Source organism: Macaca nemestrina, chromosome 5, assembly GCF_043159975.1.
Source record: "Macaca nemestrina isolate mMacNem1 chromosome 5, mMacNem.hap1, whole genome shotgun sequence".
NCBI lineage: Eukaryota > Metazoa > Chordata > Mammalia > Primates > Cercopithecidae > Macaca > Macaca nemestrina.
The window spans coordinates 32,104,133-32,125,666 of record NC_092129.1 but is presented as its reverse complement, the minus strand read 5'-3'; the positions used below and the strand labels follow the sequence as shown (position 1 = coordinate 32,125,666).

Below are 21,534 nucleotides of genomic sequence, written 5' to 3'. Positions count from 1 at the left end.
ATAGGTGTGTTTCTATGAATTTTTGCAGGTTGCTTTACCACTATGAGCCTTGGGTTTTATCAGTAAGATCAGATTATCAGTATCTACAGACAGAATTGCTATGAGGGTGAACTCAGATAAAAGTCTGTTCAAAGTACTTAGCACAGAACCTTGTAGAGAGTTGCCCCTCAGTGAATAATTACTATTATTACTGTAACTATCACTGTTGTTGTTGTTGTTTTTGCTATTGAGATTATGATGTCAGGCTTTCCAGACACAGAGTAGGGTTTCATTTGATTGTCCTACATGTATTAAAGTCCTACTATGAGCAGGTTACTATTATTAAACTTTAGCTCCTCATGAAATGTTTATCTGGAAGCAGGTGAAAATAATATCAGTAAATATGTATTACTTTAAAGACCACACCAGGGACGCTCTTCAGACCTGAAGATAAGACCTTATTGTTTAAACTTGTATATTTGCTAAGTTAGGCACAAAATTACTCTAGAGACTTTTTTGGCTAAATTAAACCAAATGCCATCAGGTGGGTGTGTGTACAAAGCCACAATCAACCTGGAAATGTCACTGGGGAGGCAAGATCTCCTAGCATTTCAGAACAGGCTGATTTGATCATGATTTAGAGAACTTTTCCATACGCTTAGGCTGCTATCTTTTCCTATGGCTGCGGCACACTTCAGTGGAAAATAAGCCCATAAGTATCTCATATTTGGGGGGGGGGGGTGTGTGTGTGTATGTGTGTGTGTTTTGTCCTCCCACAGTAAGAAATCTCATCCTTTCCCATGGGCTCTGATTTTCTCTAATGTAAAGACATCGCTATTATTGTAGATAAAAGCCACACACTGTCAGAATCACAGAGAGCTAAGAGGTTGGACTTTATGTCCCATTTCTATTTTATTTGAAGATAGAAGTTTGGTAACTTTCACAGATCTTTTGAGAGTATGTAGTATTTATAATTATGCTACACATGCTGTTCTGCCACATCCAGATGCAAACTTCTAAAGGCGCAGCAGAGTACATCCTGCCACCAGCTGAGAAGGAGAAAGAAGTATGGAAGGAGCGAGATAATTCTTGCCTATAAAAAAAATGAGTTTACTTTCCTAATAAAATAAATCTAAAATTGGCCATTGTCATCGTATGATGTTAACAACCAGCTCTTTTGGCAAGTTTGAAAATACTGGGCTCCATTATAAAAGCTAAAAATGTCCTGGACCTGGAGTTGTTTACCCAGAGCAGGAGCTGCTCTAAAGTTACAGAGCTCTGGTTGGAAGAGGTGGCTTGAAGGCCGCCTCCAAGTAGCTGACGTCACTGTAGTCTCAGCTGCTGCTGTGACACTAAGCTGAGCAGCTTTTTGACTTGTAAAAGTGGTGAAGGTTTCAAAGGGACTTGTCAGTACTGCTCTGTGGAATGGTTGGACTTATTTTGCATCCCCTTTTCTTGTAAAGAATTGAGATTCACCGAGTTGAGACTTTTCTCTTTAAGACAGCTAGCCATCCACTTCCTTCCATTGCTAGATTGACCAGTGGTCGAGCATCCATAGGATTTCTCCCCAGTGTGAAAGGTATGTTTCTTTCCGGCAAGTTTACAAGCAAGTGACTAATTAGGGCAGGCTACAGAGGGGCTGCTGGTGAGATGTTTTGAACTATGGATACTGTTTAAGTGGAGTGTAATTTCAACATCTGTCTCTGCTGTTGTCTGTGTCTGGGCTTAAAAACAGTGGGCGGGGTGCCTAACAGATTGTACTGACTCCTAGGAAAAAGGCTGTTCAGCTGCTCAGGGTAGATTTCCCAACTCTGGACTGACAGTACCATCCGCTCTTTGAGACTGTTTTTCCAACACTGCTTCTCAGTTGTTTGAAAAGCACTTTGCCCATCATTGATTTTCACTAAGTATATTTATTCAAATGTGATTTTTTTATTCATATAAAGACTTTTAACATTTGCAAATTAAAGTTCACAATCCTTGAGATTGTTGGTATTTGAAAATTGTGGTGAAAAACATATTTTAGTTTTATCTAAGGTGGTGGTGGACTCTCTGTAGAGTTAGTGTTTCTGTAATTTGAGCTGAAGTCTATGCCATTCATAATTGAATAATCTACAGTTAGGAGGGAAACTTACCACTATGTCTTTTGTTCACGATGGTTAGTTTTAGACATTGTTTACTCAAACCAAATGTTTGCTTTAAAGGTTGCATTTTATAAGTTAAGTAAAATCAGTGTGCATACAGCTTGGATGTTTTCTAATTTGAGTAAATAACTGTAAAGAAAACAAGAAAGAAGATTATTAAATGAGACTGTAAAGTTGATTCATTCGGAATTGTGGTAGTGTCTCTTTGACCTTGTTGGAGCATGAGGAATGTGCTAAAACGGCAATAAACAGCAATGAAAAAAATTTCCCTTTTACCCTGTAACAAAGTCAAATCACGGTGGTCTTCGGAAAGATTCAATGGCAAGTGAACAATAGAGAGGAATGAGATTTATTAATTCATTGAAATAATTCAAGTGATTATAATAGCCTGGAGAAAGGGATAGAGAATTTAGGAGGTAAATGGTACATTACTCTGATAGGTTATAAGCATGGGAATTCCTAGTCCATCAAAGTTAATCAGAAGCAAAGCATCTTCAGGCCAAATGAGTCTTCTAGGGGAATTGTGAGATTAGCAGTACCTACTGTGTGTGGCATTTCTATTGGAATATGTAACCTCTTATAAATGAAAAATATTTAATTATATGAAAAGTGATATGTTTAGCAAAAGGAAATAAGGAGAGCAAGAAACAAGTACTCTAAACAATAATCTAAAAAGAGAGAAGTAGAAATGGAGCAGCTGCCCCTAAGGAACGCTGTTTGGTTTGTTTGGCTGCAATCCAGTTTTCAGTGGGCAAGGTGGAGGTTGAAAGGGTAGTGACCAAGGTCTCCTAAGAATGGAGCACCCCTCGGAGAAAGAATTGCTGCCATGACCAGACGGAGGCTAATCTGGGGGATGAAAATTTCTTGTGAGACTTGTATGTTACTCTTAAACTTTGCTTACTGGTAGGGCCGGAAGGCTAGCAAAACTATTTGCCTCCCATCACCATACTTATGCAACCCACTCACAACTCTTTATAATTCTGGCTTTCAGCCCTGGAAAGGGGAAGTAAGTTAAAAGGGATTATGCAATGCTGGTTTAGAGTTGGGGTGTGTGACTAAGTACTGCAGCTCACTCTGTCCTCTTACATTTGCTCTAATAAATTTTTATTCTGTAATGGAATTCTAGAAGGAACAACATAAACTGGAGAGCGAAAGAGATATGGGGTAGGGGACACAGACAGCAGAAATCCTTCCTTCTCTCCCACATAGATGCCAGTATCTGTGGGAGAAAATGAATGACAACTAGGAACAAAAAGAACTTTTATTTTTGCCCCAGTAGAGAGCACTTAAATTGAGTTTTTGAATCTGCTGAACCACTTTACCCCATAACTTCTCATTACGAAACATTCTGTCTCTACAAAGTTGCCCCTTCAGTTTGATTTTTTTTTGTAATATTTAAGTCAGATTTATAACAAAAGCAGTTTTACATAAGATTTGTTCACATTTTTACTAACAATAAAACTTTTTCTTTAAATACTTGACATGTATCTTTAAAATACTTGGAAAAAGGCAAAAGAAGATCATGGAGAATATGAGAGTTCACACAATTATACTTGCTTCTATCTCATTTTTAAATAAAGATCAAAATAATCAGGTTTTTTTTTTCCAGAGAACAACAGGGAGAGGGATAGATGAAGAAAAGAGAGGAGAAAGGGAAGGAGGGAGGAAAGACAAGGAGAGGAAGGGAGGTAACAAGGGACAGAAGGAAGAAAACAAGAAGCAAGTATTTATCAGGCATTTGCTATGATCCAGAGCAGGGTTTAGGCACTTCTTTTAAGCATTTTTCCCTTTTGCTCACTTAATCTCCAAAATAATTTTATGCCCCTCCCCCTTTATATTTAGAGGTGGAAGCAATATGTTTGGCTACGTTAACATCTAACATTATATTTATGACAAGACTGAGATGCTAAGGAGGCCAAATCCTTCCACAAAAAATTGGCACAGATATTGCTCTATAGAAATGTTCTTGTAAAGACTTGTTTCTGATCCATAACTATTACATATTTTGGCACCAGCAAGTGCTCTGGGCCTGGAAAGGAAAAGCTCCATACATTGGCCCTTCTCCATATTAAGCGATCAGTTTGGCTCTTTGCAGATAGGTGCAGGATTCATTCTGCTTCAGGACTGTTACCTGGGCTTACATATAGTCTTGTTATCAAGAGCAAGACTGATTTAGGGTATTCCTGAATGATCTTCTGGTAGGTTAAAAAGAGAAAGGCCTGGCATCTTTCAACAGTAGTGTGGAAACGATTCGAGAAGAGTTAGGAATAGAAGGAAAAATTGGAGCCATTTGCTACATAATTGTAGAAAAGACTTTATGGTGATTTCGGAACATTTCCAGTGTTTAAAGACAGTTGGGATAAAACATGGATTTATCATAGCTACTCTTTTCCAGGTAGCTTGAAATTAGTCTGCATCCTTTTTTAGCTTCTTTGGTTAAATCTGCAGTTATGTCTTATTATCTCAGTCCACACCATTCTTCCTAAGAAATTACAGTGGCAAATACTTTCTAGTCAGCAAGGTAGTTTCACCACACAGTTAATTACATATAGTTTTAAAGCAGTCTGCTAGTTTCAAGACAAGTGAGACATGATAGCACCTTTAATAGCTGGATCTAAAATTATGTATTTTTCTTGACTGAATTAATCATAATAGTACTATTGCCACAGACATAGGAAAAAATTATCAAAGTATCTTTAGTAAATAGTTTGAGAGTAGAGTAACAATATAGATCCTTAAATTATTAGGGTGTTTTGAAGGCAGAACCCTGCATGTATAGCTAACATTTTTTATTCTTATTCTATTCTAATTCATTGATTGTGACTCAAAAAATCTATGTTCAAAACTGTTTACCACTCAGATATGTATGTTCACAACAGTCTGACAAAAATAAAATTAGTCTTCGATATTTATCTTACTTTTAGGATATGAAATATGCAGTTATCTTCTGTGAATACAAAATTGGCGCTTGCTGCTTGGGTATGTGGGCTTAATTTGGTAATGCCAGCACCCACAAAGCTATTGATTGTTGGGATCTTTGTCCATAATTAGCATTAGCTGCCACCAGTAAGTTATAGCATTTTGATAATGGCCTAGTGACTGAAGAGTTAGACATCTTATAGGCACAATTGTCTTAAACAGAGATTCAAACATTTTAAACATGTTTTTCTACCTCCTAAAAAGGCGCATGACTTATTTAATACAAAAGTATTTTTAATTGAAGTCAAAATGAAATTTTGTAAAGCAAAAAATAGAAAACTTTCTTAAATTTCTCAAACTACTCTGCATTCAGTATGCCATTTAATCTTTTTAACAGTTCTATGACTATCCCCATTTTAATGCAAAAAACTAAATCTCAGAAATTTTAGACTTATACCAGAGTTACATAGCTGGTATTTTAAATTGTGACTTCAAACCTTAAATACACATCCCTGAAGGCTAGAAAATTAATTATTTCAGTCACTACTTAATGTAATAGAGGATTCCCTGAAAACCGAGCAAAATGTTTTCTTCAATTCTCTGTATTCGATATCCTAAGCAGTTTATAGTATATAGTCTATTCAAAGGAAAAGAGAGCATGGATAAATTTTAACATATATTTCACAGGATAGTTTTGATGCTTCTAGATTTTCCTTGATGAAGTGACATAATGAATATATTTTTTATAATTTAGATTAGTTTCTGGATGATAAGTCAGTCCCAGGTTGACTACCAACTTTGGGGTCTTAGTAAGTAACACAGTAATGACATTTGGCACAGGCTTGATCTCTGAACATAGAATTAAGACTGCAACCAAGCTCTGTTTCAGGAATTTAAGTCATAAGAGTATGGTTGCATCAGAACAGAAAGAATAATTTTATTGCAGCAGAATCTGTCACAGTCTGTAGAAGTGACCATACATTTGAATTATATACTTCCACTCTTAGATATTCATGAAAAAATCTACTTTTAGAGTAAGTGGTTAAAGGGATGATTATATCTCACATGTGCATTTAATCATCTTGTCCACTATAATTTTGCTGTCTGGTCTCAGAAAGGGGAAAAAACTTTGGACAATACTTTTTACTTTATTGACTGTGTTAGTTTCTTCTTAAGTAGACTGTTGTCATCTCTTTTCTTTTGAGTCCAATTTTCCTATAGTTTGTTTATGTGAATGGCTCGACAAAATGATAAATATATTTCCAGAAAGCACATGGATTTGGAACTCTCTCTTGTTATGTTTATATTAGGCTTTATTTTAAAGGCAAGTGAGACTGCTTCAAATAAAACAACTTCAAGCTTCCAAGAAACGGTTAAGAGGAGGCAGAGAAGAGCAGAAACACTTCTTCACCGACACTTACACTGTTGCCATGGACCTACATAAGCAGTGGGAGAACACAGAGACTAACTGGCATAAGGAAAAGATGGAATTACTGGACCAATTTGACAATGAAAGAAAGGAATGGGAAAGTCAATGGAAGATTATGCAGAAGAAAATAGAAGAGGTACACTTTAATTTGTTGTGGATGTACTGTAATGTTTAAGTGCAGGATGAAAATTCTGTTGACTGTTTTGCATTGGAAACTCTTTTGTTTTCCTTATTCCACCTAAGAGGTGCATTTCTCAGTGATATTTACTAGAACAAAATAGCATAATCTTATCCAGTGGCATTGTAAGGATTATTTTATATCACTGCATGAAAATTAAGCATTTGAAATGTCACTCTAAAATGTTTCAACTTATTATTTTCTGATGAGAGAGCTTTTTTATCAAAAGTGAGGTATGTATTTTGTATGAGTTTTCAAATACCAAGGGGGCCAGGACTAAAATGCAAGAAAGATATACTTGGTGGGACATAGATTAGTAAAATTATAATTGGGCATTAGAACATAGATCTTTCCTAAGAAGATTTATGAGTAATGTCTATTAAAGGAAATTACATGTTAGATAGCTCAGTATAATCAAAAGGAGTATCATATATCAAACAGAAAATGGCAGTAGACATGAGATTTATTATATTAAGGTGTGCACATTTAGTGGCATATTTATTGGAAAAGGGGTTATGAAAAATAACATGACTCTGACACAGTCATTTTGTTTCCGTTAACCCTCCCTCAGTCCTTTGACCCTGAAATATTTCCTTCAAGCATTTGCATTGATGTATATTCAAGCTTTTGCACCAACTGGAAATAATTTATGCTTATCTTGCTTTCTTTTGGTAGCATACATAGTATTGACTTTATATGGTTTTATGCGCATTACCAAAGTTGTTACTTTAAGACTTCTTGACCTTTTTTGCAGGCAAAGTAAGTGCTTTATGTGTTTATAGTTCTGTCATGTTTCTTATTAACAGCCGTGTAATTGACTGTGAATAAAATATGAATTGGCACAGTAGGAAGAAAGCTGAAGAAAAGTAACTATTAAGCCCTTCCTCTAAAGTAGAGCTGAGAAGGCAGGCATGTAGTATATGATTAGGGATTATAGGAGAATATATACTTCTTGTCACTCTATAGTTTGGAAAATGTGTCCTACCTGCTCCTTTAACCCCTCTACCCATGCTCAGATTGGATCAACAAAGAGATTCCCTGGTCAAATCAGAATTCTAAACTCAAGTTCAGTCAGAAACTGACCCGTAGTCCTAGGTCATTGCCTCCCAAATGTTTGGGAAGTTCAGTTGGTAACAGTCTCAGACAATTCTAGCATCCAAGCAAAATAACTAAGGGATGCAGGATTAGTCTACCAATTTTTAAAGCCATGTAGTTAAAAGAAACTGCTGTCTGATTAAATTTATTACTGTCCAATAATGATTCTGACAATTCTATAGAGTTCATCTAAGGTAAATATTAGCCTTATCAATTAGCAGGCACGAAATATGTTTTAAACATCAAATTATACCTCAGAGAGATAACATCTCTTTCTGTATCAGGGAGACAGAAAAGCTGTCATTTTTTTTTTATCTTGGAGAGTAGCTGTACTGCTGTTTATGTTTTGCTGCCTGTGCTATACAGCTCCATAGCTGGGAATTTGTTTAGATAATGTGCTTACCCCTAATGCCTACAGATGATGCTTTTCAATCAAGACTTGAATACCAGCACTGTGCTACCCTTACTAATATATATGCCAAACATGTATAAAAGGTACCTTCTTACAGGCTTCAAAGCTGGGGTAGAAAGATCAAGGAAAACAAGAGGAAAGTTTTTTCACATGTCATAGAGAATCAAGATAATTTTTTAAACTAAAATTAAGAAATCAACACTTGGAAAAATAATCTCATACCGCAAGCATAAAAGACTGTATTTGTTTAACATTTATCACAAAGTTCTATATGTTAAATCAGATGTAAATTATTAAGTCATGTACTAGAGATTTGTAGATTCCCAGGTATGCACATATATCTTCAGTGATTTTAATATCTAATGAGAGGATATAGTATTGGCTATTAAAATGCTCATAGTTCACTGTTCAGCCACTATCCACAGTCATTGCATTTGCTATGCCAAAACCAAAATGTTCATACTTGAAATAATTTGAAATAATCCAGATAGAAATTCTGGATAGAACTTATAGACATCTGGGATTTTTTTTTTTTTTTTTTTCCCCACACTGTAGTCTCCTGCCTGTATCCGTTGGTAGAATAATCAGGTAACCATTGACAAGGGCTGAGTATCAAGTAACTTAGATTACTTTTGTACAAAATAGTTTTCCATCAGTAACATTGTTATTTGGTTATTCATACCTCACATAAGTCCGCAAGAAAATTTAAGATGGCATAAAATTAGGTATAATATAAAATATGCAAAAACAAAAATAGAAAGATGAGCTGAAGACAGGAGGAAGGATCGTATATGAAATGTACCAGTGAGTCTTTCTAGTAACTAACAAAAATTATCAGGTACATATACTTTCAAATTCAAATGATAAGGCAAACTTATTTCCCAGGAATAGCACATTTTCCCCTGGTTTTGCAACTAAAGCAATTTTGTTTTTACTCATGACTTCTCAAAAACAGGACAGTTTCACCAACAACATCCTTAAATTTAACATGTCACTTTTTAGCCCGGGCGCGGTGGCTCAAGCCTGTAATCCCAGCACTTTGGGAGGCCGAGACGGGCAGATCACAAGGTCAGGAGATTGAGACCATCCTGGCTAACCTGGTGAAACCCCATCTCTACTAAAAAATACAAAAAACTAGCCGGGCGAGGTGGCGGGCGCCTGTAGTCCCAGCTACTGGGGAGGCTGAGGCAGGAGAATGGCGTCAACCTGGGAGGCGGAGCTTGCAGTGAGCTGAGATCCGGCCACTGCACTCCAGCCTGGGCGACAGAGTGAGACTCCATCTCAAAAAAAAAAAAAAAAAAAAAGTACTTTTTAGGGTGGCTTCTTATAACCCTCAAGGTCAGCTCAAACCATAATGCCCACAGAAGTTCAGCACAAATAATTTGGCAGGGACCAAACAATCGATTCATGGCTGCAGTTTGATGCTATCCTGATTTCATACAATAAATACTAATAAATTTATAAGCATAAGAAAAATAAATGCACCGTATATATTTCAGGCATCAACTCTAGTGCTTCTCTCAACTGAGTTACTGGTATTTATTAAGCAGCAATAAATCTGTTATGTTACTTGAATAATACATGTAGTGTAGATATTGATTGTGGCTGTTAAATATAGAGTCAGTTGCTTTGATAGTCGTCTGACAGTCTTTTGAAGTTTGACAAACTTTTACATGACTCAAGCCTAAAGAGAAAGCCATTTCTTTCCTCTGTTCAGAAGTGAACTGAATGAGTGTGTGCAGGTTTAACTAAGATCTCATAAAGAAGTCATCTGGGTTCTGCTTTAATACAGACTAATAGATGATCAAAGCCTTGCAGTTCTATTATATCACGTAGGGTTTTGTCATATTTGTTTTAATCTGGATGAGAAACTTTTTAAAAATGTGTATCACCTTGACATTTTTTTAAAATCTCAGTAATGTCTAACCCTCACCAATGTAATTGACCAACCAAAGGAAACATCTTTTGACTGACAAGTGACTATTTAAGGAACAGAGTAAGTTGACTTACTATATGAGATTGTCAAGCATTTAGACAATTAAATGTTAGTGTACAAGTGGGACCAGACGTTTGGAAACTATGGCTTGAATGTTAAATTCTTGCTTTTCTCTGAAAGCAATTATATAGTATGGCCAGTAGTTGATTCAGGTCATTCTAATTTTGTGACAGTGTTTCTGTATTTATATACAAATACAGATTTATTTCATTTTTTGAATGATTGATTGCTAGTCAGAAAGAATTAGCATCCATGTGTTGCCCTAATAAAAGTAGCCTTTATGTTTCATCAAACTTGTTCCAGCTAATCCATATTTTAGAGGCACTATTTAGAGGCCGAAGCATTAATACCTAGGAAGTATATTTTAATATGGCAAAGAGAACTCAAAGTGGTTTGCTTAGTATCAAGAATATTAACAAAGTGAATTAAGGGAAAAGAAGTTTTAATTTTGTTTTCTTTTTCTTACAGCTTTGCCAGGAAGTAAAGCTTCGGAGGGAAATCAATATGAATGAACGTGCTAAGATCATTGATCTTTACCATGAGAAGACCATTCCAGACAAAATGATAGAATCTTCCCCAAATTACTCCGATTTAGGACAATGTGAATTTATAAGGACAAATCACGAAGATGGTCTGAGAAAAGAAAATAAAACAGAGCAGAGCTTAGTCAGTGGAGGAAATCAAATGTGTAAGGAACAAAAAGCAACAAAAAAATCAGAAGTAGGGTTTTTGGATCCTCTGGCTACAGACAACCAAAAGGAATGTGAGGCCTGGCCTGTCCTGAGGACTTCTGAGGAAGAGAGTAAGAGCTGTTCTGGCGCCCTCAATACAGTAAGTAAGATGTGATTGGCCTAGAACTGTTTCTAAAGAAATATTTACATTTCAAAGTGCTAACGGGCTGTTGCTTATATGTGTAAAGGCTCTTGAAGAACTTGCGAAGGTTAGTGAAGAATTATGCAGCTTTCAAGAGGAAATTCGAAAGCGATCTAACCATAGAAGGTAGGCTGGTACATATTATTATTTTAGATGGGTAAATAAAAAGAATATTGTTTTTAGTTAATGAATCCAAACTGCCTCCTCCTTACATGTAAGAATTAATGAGTTATTAAAATGTGTTATCTAGGGTGGGAGATAGAAACTTTAATTTCTTTTTTTTTTTTTTTGCTTGTTTTTGAGATGGAATCTTGCTCTGTCTCCCAGGCTGGAGAGCAGTGGTGTGATCTCAGCTCACTGCAGCCTCTGCCTCCCAGGTTCAAGCGATTCCCCTACCTCAGCCTCCCACGCAGCTGGGACTACAGGCACACACCACCATGCCTAGCTAGTTTTTTTGTATTTTTAATAGAGACGGGATTTCACCATGTTGGCCAGCATGGTCTCGAACTCCTGACCTCAAATAATCCCCTGCCTCAGCCTCCCAAAGTGCTGGGATTATAGGCTTGAGCCACCACACCAGGCCAGAAACTGTAATTGTCTATTTCTCTGTTCACTAATTCTTAAAGCAAATCTTCCAATTCGCTTTGTAATCTATTAGTAATACTTTACTGTTTTTGGTGTTTAATTAAGGAAGACCCTCTATAAAAAAATCAGTAAGTAACCTCTAAAGTAGTTCTTTCTCATTCTGAGCATTTGAGCAATGAGAGTGTGCAACTGGACTAATTCAGTTAAACGTATCATTGAACGATGTCAGATTTAACAGTGTGGCATTTTGCTTATATAATCATGTTCTACTAAAATATTTAATGCTTAAGAGTACTTTATTTTACTTCAATTAGTATTTATATAATGGAGGCCTACATACTTTTCAGAACAACATATTATAAATATGTACACATGTACACATGCCACAAAAAAATGCTGTTTCCATTTGGAAACAATATATACTTACAACAGTAAGTTTTAGCCAAATTAACAAATACATTGGAATTCTCTACAAGTTAAGTAAAGATGGATTATTCTAGGATCAACATTTATCTGTCCTCATGGGGCAGTATGCTTCATTTAGAAAGCTACACAAATGCATTCCCTTATTTTTCATTAGTTGTTAGGAAGCTCAGAAAGAATTTTTGTGCTGACTTGCAGTAGATTTTTTTAGCCAGTCTTGTTTTAAACATAACTTTGTCCTCTATTTGCTCATTTAGTTTTGTTTCTATTCTCTGTTAATAGGTATTTATCCACATTTTATTGTAAGCTATACCATAATCTTTTATAATTTGAAGAGGTATAAATATGATTTATATTTATCAGTGATTAAGTTTGAATTGTGATATTTAGCTTATTTAATATAACCCAGAAAAGACTTAACAATTTTCTTTTACAAATCACACCTAATATAAAGTTCTTATTGTCACCCCATGGACTTTAGAACAAGGTTCAAGATATTTGTAAGTCAGAGACATTACAATTTGGCATGACCTAATGTTTCTCTCTCATTTTTCATTATCCTCCCCACTCTGCTTTATAATTCATCCATATCAAAGTACTCATTTTCCTTCGAATAGCCATAGTATTTACTCCTTTTGCCTTTTACTTTAATCCTATATGCTTTTTACTCAAGTCATCCAAAAAAATTTTACTTTTTTTTCAAGCCCAAATGACACTTTCCATTTGGAATTACTCATGCCTCATTGCACTTTTATTCAGATTTCTATCTGACTACTTAAAATGTTATTTCACATTCAAGGAGAAGAACTTGAGCTCACATTACATAATGAATAAGAATTCAGCAGGCAGAGAGGAGGTAAGGGAATGGCAAGATAAAAGCTACAGAAAGGGAAATGCCAGTAGCAGAAACCCAGGAGACTACATAGTTCAATCTCAGTGTAGGTGAAGTCTCAGGTAATAGTGAAAATGAGAGAGGAGTTTGGAAAGAGTTTGAGTCAGAGTATGTAGGGCATTGAATATAACACTGAAAGGTAGACTTCATTCTACCATAAAAGGACTTGAAGTTTTTAACTGGGAGGTTTATATAAAAATGATGTATGAGGGAGTTGTGAATCCTTTTATTATAGCAGAAACTCATTGCTTTAGCCATGGTTGCTGTAGAGAGCTTATTCTAAATAAAGTTATAACTAATACACCATGTTTTATTGTTGTTTAGGATGAAGTCAGATTCTTTTCTCCAGGAAATGCCAAATGTAACTGATATACCTCATGGGGACCCCATGATCAACAATGACCCGTGCATTCTTCCAAGTAGTTTAGAAAAAGAAAAACAGAAAAATAGGAAGAATCTGAGCTGTACCAATATGCTCCAGAGCAATTCTGCGAAAAAATGTGGAATTGATACAATCGATTTGAAAATAAATGAAACTCCACCAGTTCCTCCTCCAAGAAGCACCTCTCGAAATATTCCCAGCTCAGATTCTGAACAAGCCTATGAAAGATGGAAGGAAAGGTTAGACCACAACAGCTGGGTGCCCCATGAGGGTCAAAGTGAAAGGAATTACAACCCTCACTTCCCTTTGAGACAACATGAGATGTCTATTTTGTATCCAAATGAAGGGAAAACTTTGAAAGATGGTATCATCTTTTCCTCTTTGGTACCAGAAGTCAAAATAGATAGCAAGCCTTCAACTAATGAGGATGTTGGACTTAGCATGTGGTCATATGACATTGGGATAGGTGCAAAAAGGAGCCCCTCTACTTCATGGTTTCAGAAAACCTGCTCTACCCCCAGTAATCCAAAATATGAAATGGTGATCCCAGATCACCCTGCTAAATCTCATCCCGATCTTCATGTAAGTAATGACTGTAACTCCTCAGTGGCAGACAGCAGTAGCCCACTTAGAAACTTCAGCTGTGGCTTTGAAAGGACTACAAGGAACAAGAAGTTGGCAGCAAAGACTGATGAATTTAACAGAACTGTATTTAGAACAGATAGAAATTGTCAGGCAATACAGCAAAATCAAAGCTGCTCAAAATTATCGGAGGATCTCAAGCCCTGTGATACTTCATCTGCTCACACAGGTAGCATATCACAAAGTAATGATGTGTCTGGTATTTGGAAAACCAATGCCCACATGCCTGTGCCCACGGAAAATGTGCCTGATAATCCCACCAAGAAATCTACAACAGGCCTAGTAAGACAAATGCAGGGACACCTAAGTCCTCGCAGTTATCGGAATATGCTCCACGAGCATGACTGGAGACCGAGTAATTTGTCTGGCCGTCCAAGGTCAGCTGATCCCAGGTCAAATTATGGTGTTGTGGAAAAGCTGCTGAAAACCTATGAGACAGCAACAGAGTCTGCACTGCAAAATTCTACGTGCTTCCGGGATAACTGGACCAAATGTAATTCTGATGTCAGTGGTGGTGCCACATTAAGTCAACATTTAGAAATGCTCCAAATGGAACAAGAGTTTCAGCAAAAGACAGCTGTGTGGGGGGGACAGGAAGTGAAGCAAGGAATAGATCGGAAAAAGATAACAGAGGTGAGAAAGCAAATAACATAATTTGGTAGCATCCATATTAATAATGGCTCTGAATTCTGTTCATATGTGCCATTCATATAAACAGAATGGGGGCACAAGTTTTGGACTCTTCTTAGCCTCTTGACCCTGTTTGTAAATAAATATAACTCAACACGAACCTTGAAGGTGTAGTTTTTAAGACTGAGAATAGTACATTGTAACTTTTGAAAAATTCTGAAATGAGATAACATAAATACAGTAAGTGGATTTAGGAAACTGAAGAAGATCAAATGTTTGTTCTTTCTTGAAAAAATATTCAGAATGGACATTTCTTGATTTGTAGAATTTCATTCTTTTAAAGGTTCTTTTTAAGTGTCTGGAAAATATTTTAAAAATCATTTTCACTTTTCAGTTATTAACTATGATTGGTTCAGTCATTCTCAGCATTTGACTCATGTTCTTTCTCATAGGATTAGTCACATTAATATGAATATGAGAAATACACATCATTTAACAGTGCCTAATAGAGTCCTCTTATCTGTGGAACTAAAAGATAGTATATATAAATAAGGTTATTCTTATTTCTATGTATTCTTAGCATAGAAATTGACCAAAAAACCCCCACTCAAATGGACATTTTAAGTAAACTGTTATCTTTTTTGTTCCTGTCTATTTATGAGAGTTTAATATTCATCAGTTATAGGAGAAAAAGAAGTCGAAGAAATTGGTATTTACAAAGAAGAGTTATACAACACTCTCTTTTACTCATATAATGTTTAAGAACCTAACAAAAAGTTACGAGGTGACATATTGTTATTATTAACCAATACTTCAACACTCCTAGTTTCATAGAATGCAGTGGGTATGCAGCATGGTTTTAAACTATTGTGCAAGTTGCTTCCTTCTGGTGTAAAAAATTACTATGTGGATTTCAAATTCTGCAAAAATATCCGTTTTCATCCATCTTATGAGAAATCTTGCCTGTCTTTATAAGGTGCAAAAAATATTCTGCTTTTGTATTTCTCTGCTTTTTAGTTGAGCCCATCAATGCCTGCAAGGTCCTGTAGCTAAAGATGGGAAATACATATATCTGTACGATAACCAAACAAAATTCTCATTAACTAACAAGAAATAATACTAAATGATTTCCCTTTTTGCATTCGTTGGGAGTTTGGCAGGGAGCTCCTCTACTCGAGATCCTTAGGAGCAGCTTTTGTTTTCATTTTTTGTTCTTCCCCCTGTAGGAACAAATCTAAAAAATAGGTCTCCAAAAAGAAAAAGAAACTGCAGGTTACTGTCAGACCATGGCTAAAATAGTAAAAATAGGAGGCCATCCTCACTGCCTAGCTCATATGAAAGAGCACAGGCTTTGTGGGGTCTAAGAAGGGTCAATAAGAACCAAGTGTATAAAGTGTGTCATGGAAGCTTTGTACTTTCGTTTTAATTTTAAGGACCAAGGAAGGCTTTTTTTTCCATTAAAATAAAAGGAAAGAAGGAAGGAAATAAAAGAAAAAGAAGAAAAGTGAAGGAAAAGGTTCTCTCCCATCAGAACATGCCCAAGAGATAGGAATTTTGTATTAGTAATTAGAATGAAGATGTATTTAAAAGCATTTTAATGATAATTTTAAGGTTTTGATAGTGCGAGTGGAAAAAAGCATCAGATTAATCATTTGGTTTGTGTGCCTTTTGCTTATCACCTCTAAAAGTGTCAATAACTTGACATGAATGGTTTCTTCTATAAATTATCTTTTTATTTTTAAGTAACACTGTAACCTCCTCATCGCCCACTAAGAAACATCTGTATTTCCATGATATTCAAGTTACTTAACTTGAAATTTTAAATCCTGAGCTCATCATTAGTTCTACAAAGAGATTAACTGTATTAAAATTTGTCAGTGTGAGGAAAGGGACAAGATTATCAAATGGCATATTCCGTATTAAAATTGAATTGCTTTAAAACATTCAAAACCACAAATATTAGACAAGTACCTTCTTTAGTTTTCAATACTTTTTCTTTCTTGTAAATTTACTAACAGACTAATGTTACAGTTGAGCTCATCATATATGAAGCCTATTGTTGGTAGCCAGAGAGTGAGGAATGTTTCCACTTGCGTCCTAGGAATCCATGTCAGTGAACGCCTCACATGGAAAAGGATTTTCCCGACCTGCTAGACCAGCAAATCGTCGTCTCCCCTCCAGATGGGCATCCAGATCTCCATCTGCACCCCCTGCGTTGCGAAGATCTACCCACAACTATACCATTTCTCTGCGATCCGAAGCATCAATGGCTTAAGTCTTTGGCCTGGACTGCTATATTGCAGAAGTTCTAGTCCACTTGTCAAACAGAGCATTCTGAGCGTTTACAGGCAGACCTGTTCTCTTCCGACAAGCAATTTAAATCTTAACTTTCCATCAGTCTTCAGTGTTTTTAATCTAAGGAATAATTATCTTCCTGTATTTTGATTTCTTAGGTCAGAATTTTTTAATACCATCCTCATTAATTTTCCAATATGATATAAGTTGAAACAATGTACAATATTGTATATTCTTTCTTGCAAGTGGCAGAAAGTAAGGTTATGTGCATGGCCATGTGTTTGTAGGTGCATGTGTTGAAATAGGAAGTATCCTAGTATGTATTTAGATAGGAAAAACTTACGTGCTAGTGTTGACTTTGAAATTATAACATGTATACCTATATATTCTTTGTGTTTATTTAAAAGTTTTGAAAATATACAGTACTGTTTATATTTTGTATACCTTTTAATAGGTATCCACTTAAGGCATTTGCAGTACAAATATTAATTAACCACTTCCTTGGCCCCCAGCTACATTGAAAAAGAAGAATTATGCACACATCTAACATTGGTAGATTATGGCACACATAAAACCATATAAGGATAAAATAATACCATTGATATCCTTGTTTATTCTTTTTAAATAAAAATGTCACAAGTTTAATAGATCAGCCTTGTAAAGCAAGCATAAAATGTTCATAAAGTTTTATATATTATTTGGTAGTCTAGTATGGCTTTAACTGAACATTTGATCCTCAGAGACAGTATCATGAGACTGCATTATAAATGACATGACTAAATAATGAATTTATTTTGTCAGCCTCAGTGACAAACATTTCCTAAATGGGATGCAAAAAGAAACTGAATTATGTTGAATTTTAGTTTTTCTTAAAGTTGTGGTAAGCTTTTAGTTTAGCTGCTTTAACATGGAGTCATACATACTTAGAGGTAAGTCATTTATTATTTTCTTCTTTTTTCTAAACTTTTCCTTAAAATTAATAGATAACAAACTAATAATTTACTTTTTTACTAACAAGGAAGATCAGGAATAATATTTCATTGAGAGCTGAATTATACTTCTCATAATTTGCTACAAAAAAAGGCTTAAACTAAACCTTGACATCCACAGTAGCATCAGGAATAGAAATGTATATTTTGGCTACAGTTTGCATACAGCGAACACATAAAATCTATATTGAAAACTGACAGAAATATGAATGTTGAGGGGCTTGGAATTCTAAATGGAAGATTTTAGAAGGAACTTTGCTCTCTACTGTCACTATGTAAAACCAATTATGTTATGTTATTAGATATTAATTCTATTTAAGCTTTTCTTTTACTAAGAACTTCTTATGCCAAACGTATTCCAAGAGCCATCTCCTTATGATGTATTTGAACCATTTAGAGAAATTCACTTCGTTGTACCCCATGACCTGAGGTAAAGAAAATAATTTTCAAATTGCAGACTTCCTTGAAAGGCTCAAGACTGTAGCATGGTGATGTCTAGATTCATACTTTACTGTAAGGACAGTTTCGGAACTTAAATGGAATTAAAGATCTAGAGTGATTTGGATTGGATGATAACTAAGGTCTATAAATCTACTCTTTTAATTCTTATTTCCTTCAGGAAGATCCTTTTCCACAGGAGTATCAAAGAAAAGTAAACTAGACACCAAGTAATATCACTCTTATAATATGCTTTCCAGCTAGAGGGGAGAAAACACCAGGAAAGTGGAACCCTGGGTCATAAAATGACGGACGTGTTAGGAAAATGCTGTTGTGTGACAGTGGAGAGCCTGCCCAAGGACTGTGCAACCTATCTGTTCCTCTCCACCACTGTTTCCTAAGTAGTCTGGTATGATCTGTGTTTCCTTAGGATATTGAGGATCTCTTTTAAAAAATGAAATTTCTGATCTCACCCCATAATTACTAAAGCAAAATTTCCAGGGGTAGGAATGGGGACTCCAGAGCCATTAATAAAGTAAAACAAAACAAAGCAAAATATTGATGATCAGGCAGATTTGAAAACAGTGACATTGATTGATCTCTGAATGGATGGATGCCCTTGAATGATCACTTTTCTTCCTAGGACTTGCCTTTGTTGTCTGTAAATTAGAATGGCTATACTTTCAGGCTTCACAATTTTAAGCCACTTTTTTCTACTAACAGTTGAATGAACCAGTGGGACACATTTTAACATCTTTTTATGTTGACTAAAGTTATAGTTAGAGCTGAGAAAAAAAAAATAGCATCTAGTCCAACTCGTTGATTGTAAAACTGAATTAAGATCATTTGAATGTTCTGTTTTCTCTTTTTAAATATTTTATAATTTTTAAATAGAAAAACCTGTTGGGTAAATGGAAATAATCTTTGAAAATATTTTTTGATGTTTTGTGATTTTTAACTGGTAACTTTCTACTTTAGGTGGGCATTTTCTTCCCTAGAATATACCCTTTATTATGCTATCATTGCTAGATTTAAAGGGGCTTCTAAGCATTTCTGGAAATATTTGATTTAAAAACATATATTAATAGATGTTTTCCCTAGCAAACTTTTGGAGCAAAAATATTATTTTAGTTCAGCAGAGGATTACTGATATTATGGGCTGATCTCAGAAAGGAATAAGAATGAGGCAGAGAGGAGTACTTGAGTTTCTGTGTGTGTTTGTGTGTGTGTGCGAGTGTGTGTTTGTGTTTGTGTGTCACATAAGTTCTCCATATTGCCTTATGTCCCAAAGCCAAATATAAAAATATAAATGATGCTTTGTGTAATTCATTTTATCAAAACTTACCCATAACTTTCATTTGTTTTTATATCGACAATGAAGATGATAATATTTCATTTTGCAGATGTGGCCATAAAATATTATTTATTTCTACATAGGTGATTTTACCAGATTTAGTTATCTTGAGAAAACATCTGGACTTCAAAGAGTTTCTGCTTCCCTACAAAGATCTTTAAAATTATTTTTAGGCACATTTGTGATAAACAATTACTTGATATTGAAATCTCCTTCAGCCATTAGAAGCTATCAAATAAAGTAGGCGTAAAAACAACTGTCTGTGGCATTTGTATACATCGAGAACATTTTTCTTTCCCTCCTTTTCTGCAGTGAACTCCAGTAAAGTTGAGCGTGTTATGAAATCTAAACTCAAATATGTACACAGTTCACTCTAACCTCTTCCAAAATATCTCTAGATAGTAGAATTGAAGCCAAACCTGCCTGACTTCCCAGACAGATTCAGGGGCTGGGAAGAGCACTACATCAAGGACTCCAGGGTGGACGGCGCTCAAAGGTCAGACACGCAGTCTGTCCTCAAGGAGATCTCTTCCTAAAACAGCAGAGACCTGACTCTGCAGAGGCCAGGGTAGAAATAAAGAGTTTAGGGGGAAAAAAAAAAATAGCAAATGCAAGATCCAAGATCAAGAATCCCGGTCCTGGGGACCAGCATGTAGGAAAAGAGATACAGCCTGAGGTATGGAGGCAGGCCCATTGGAAATAGGAATTGAGAGGTCTTTACCAGCACATCACATCTTTACTAAAGTTGGAACCTAAAAAGACTACAGTGGCAAATGAGGACCCTCTTGTAGGCAACTAGGAGAGTAATCACCACTAAGCTGAAATAAATGGAGGCTCCATGCAGCTTGAGCCCTCATCTGGGATATTTTCAGGAAAAAAAATTATAGGAAACCATCAGAGGCCTCACTGTGAGAGACTGGAAAAGATACAAAGATGATGAGGTGGGGACTGATCCTCTCTTTTCTCTCCACTTTCCATTTATTGCCATTTTCTTGTGACTCTATCCCCAGAACCTAAAACTTTACCTGATAATATAATAAATAAAATAAACCATCTATACTTTCATATAATTGACAATAAAAACAAAAATTAGAAAATATATTTTTCTTCAATTAAAATCAAAAATAGGCACATAATTAAAGAGTAGGACGATTTTTATATCTTATAAAATTACTCAAAATTGCCATTATAAATATGAAGTAGATTAGCATAGGGAACACCTGTACTGCATTGGTAAGAATAAATACAGTCTCATGGAGAAAGAAATGCCATGTGAGTATAAGTAAAGGCAGTGAAATGGAATCGACCTATCCTGAGCTCCAGCTACAGGTGGGGTGATGGGCTGCATGCACCACAGGAAAAGGAACCCCAATAGCAAGAATATCCAGTGTTGACCCACTATTGTCCAGTGAGAAAGACCAGGCTCTGAGAACACAAACTTTCTGCCACACAGCTACTTCCTTCTGTTGTGGGAACAGGAGATGCCTCCAGATGGATCTGTGCCAGACAGATATCCCTGGAGGTCAGGTCACCCCATTCTATCGACTGACTTCTTTCACACTCATCCTAAGAGCCTTCTGATTTTCAGATTAACTACCTAGGTCCTCAGAGAAATTAAAGAGCATCTAAATCAGTGTTTCTTGACTGTTTCCAGAAAGTTTTTTCTAACTGGAGAGAAAAATAGTCCTCCAAAGGTCTCTGATAGTATCTAAAGCAGCCCATTGTTAAGAGAAAATTCTTTAACTTTGAAGGGTTTTAACTTGAAAATGCTTATAAACAAACCAGGATTCTATCTGCTTCTTTCACTGATTATGCCAAGCACTTAGAAAAATGACAGCAGAGATTACGTTGAATGAATTAAGATTTCAGCCAGGCACGG

General features: G+C 35.8%; 1 protein-coding gene across 3 annotated transcripts in view; it reads left to right on the top strand.

Annotated features, from left to right (window-relative positions):
• The window catches only part of LOC105465578 (KIAA0408 ortholog), a 32,414-nt gene extending 12,503 nt beyond the window's left edge, over window positions 1–19,911 (top strand). For 2 of the 3 annotated variants that reach the window (XM_011714056.2, XM_071096419.1), the window contains exons 2-6: window positions 6,353–6,607; window positions 10,621–10,983; window positions 11,072–11,151; window positions 13,250–14,582; window positions 16,681–19,911. In XM_011714056.2, the coding sequence (XP_011712358.2) occupies window positions 6,473–6,607; window positions 10,621–10,983; window positions 11,072–11,151; window positions 13,250–14,582; window positions 16,681–16,854 (2,085 nt within the window). In that variant the 5' untranslated portion in view covers window positions 6,353–6,472 and the 3' untranslated portion in view covers window positions 16,855–19,911. Of the gene's footprint in view, window positions 1–1,345; window positions 1,559–6,352; window positions 6,608–10,620; window positions 10,984–11,071; window positions 11,152–13,249; window positions 14,583–16,680 lie in introns of those variants that run through there. The other variant, XM_071096418.1, reaches the window with a different exon arrangement.
• The last annotated feature ends 1,623 nt before the right edge of the window (window positions 19,912–21,534 follow it).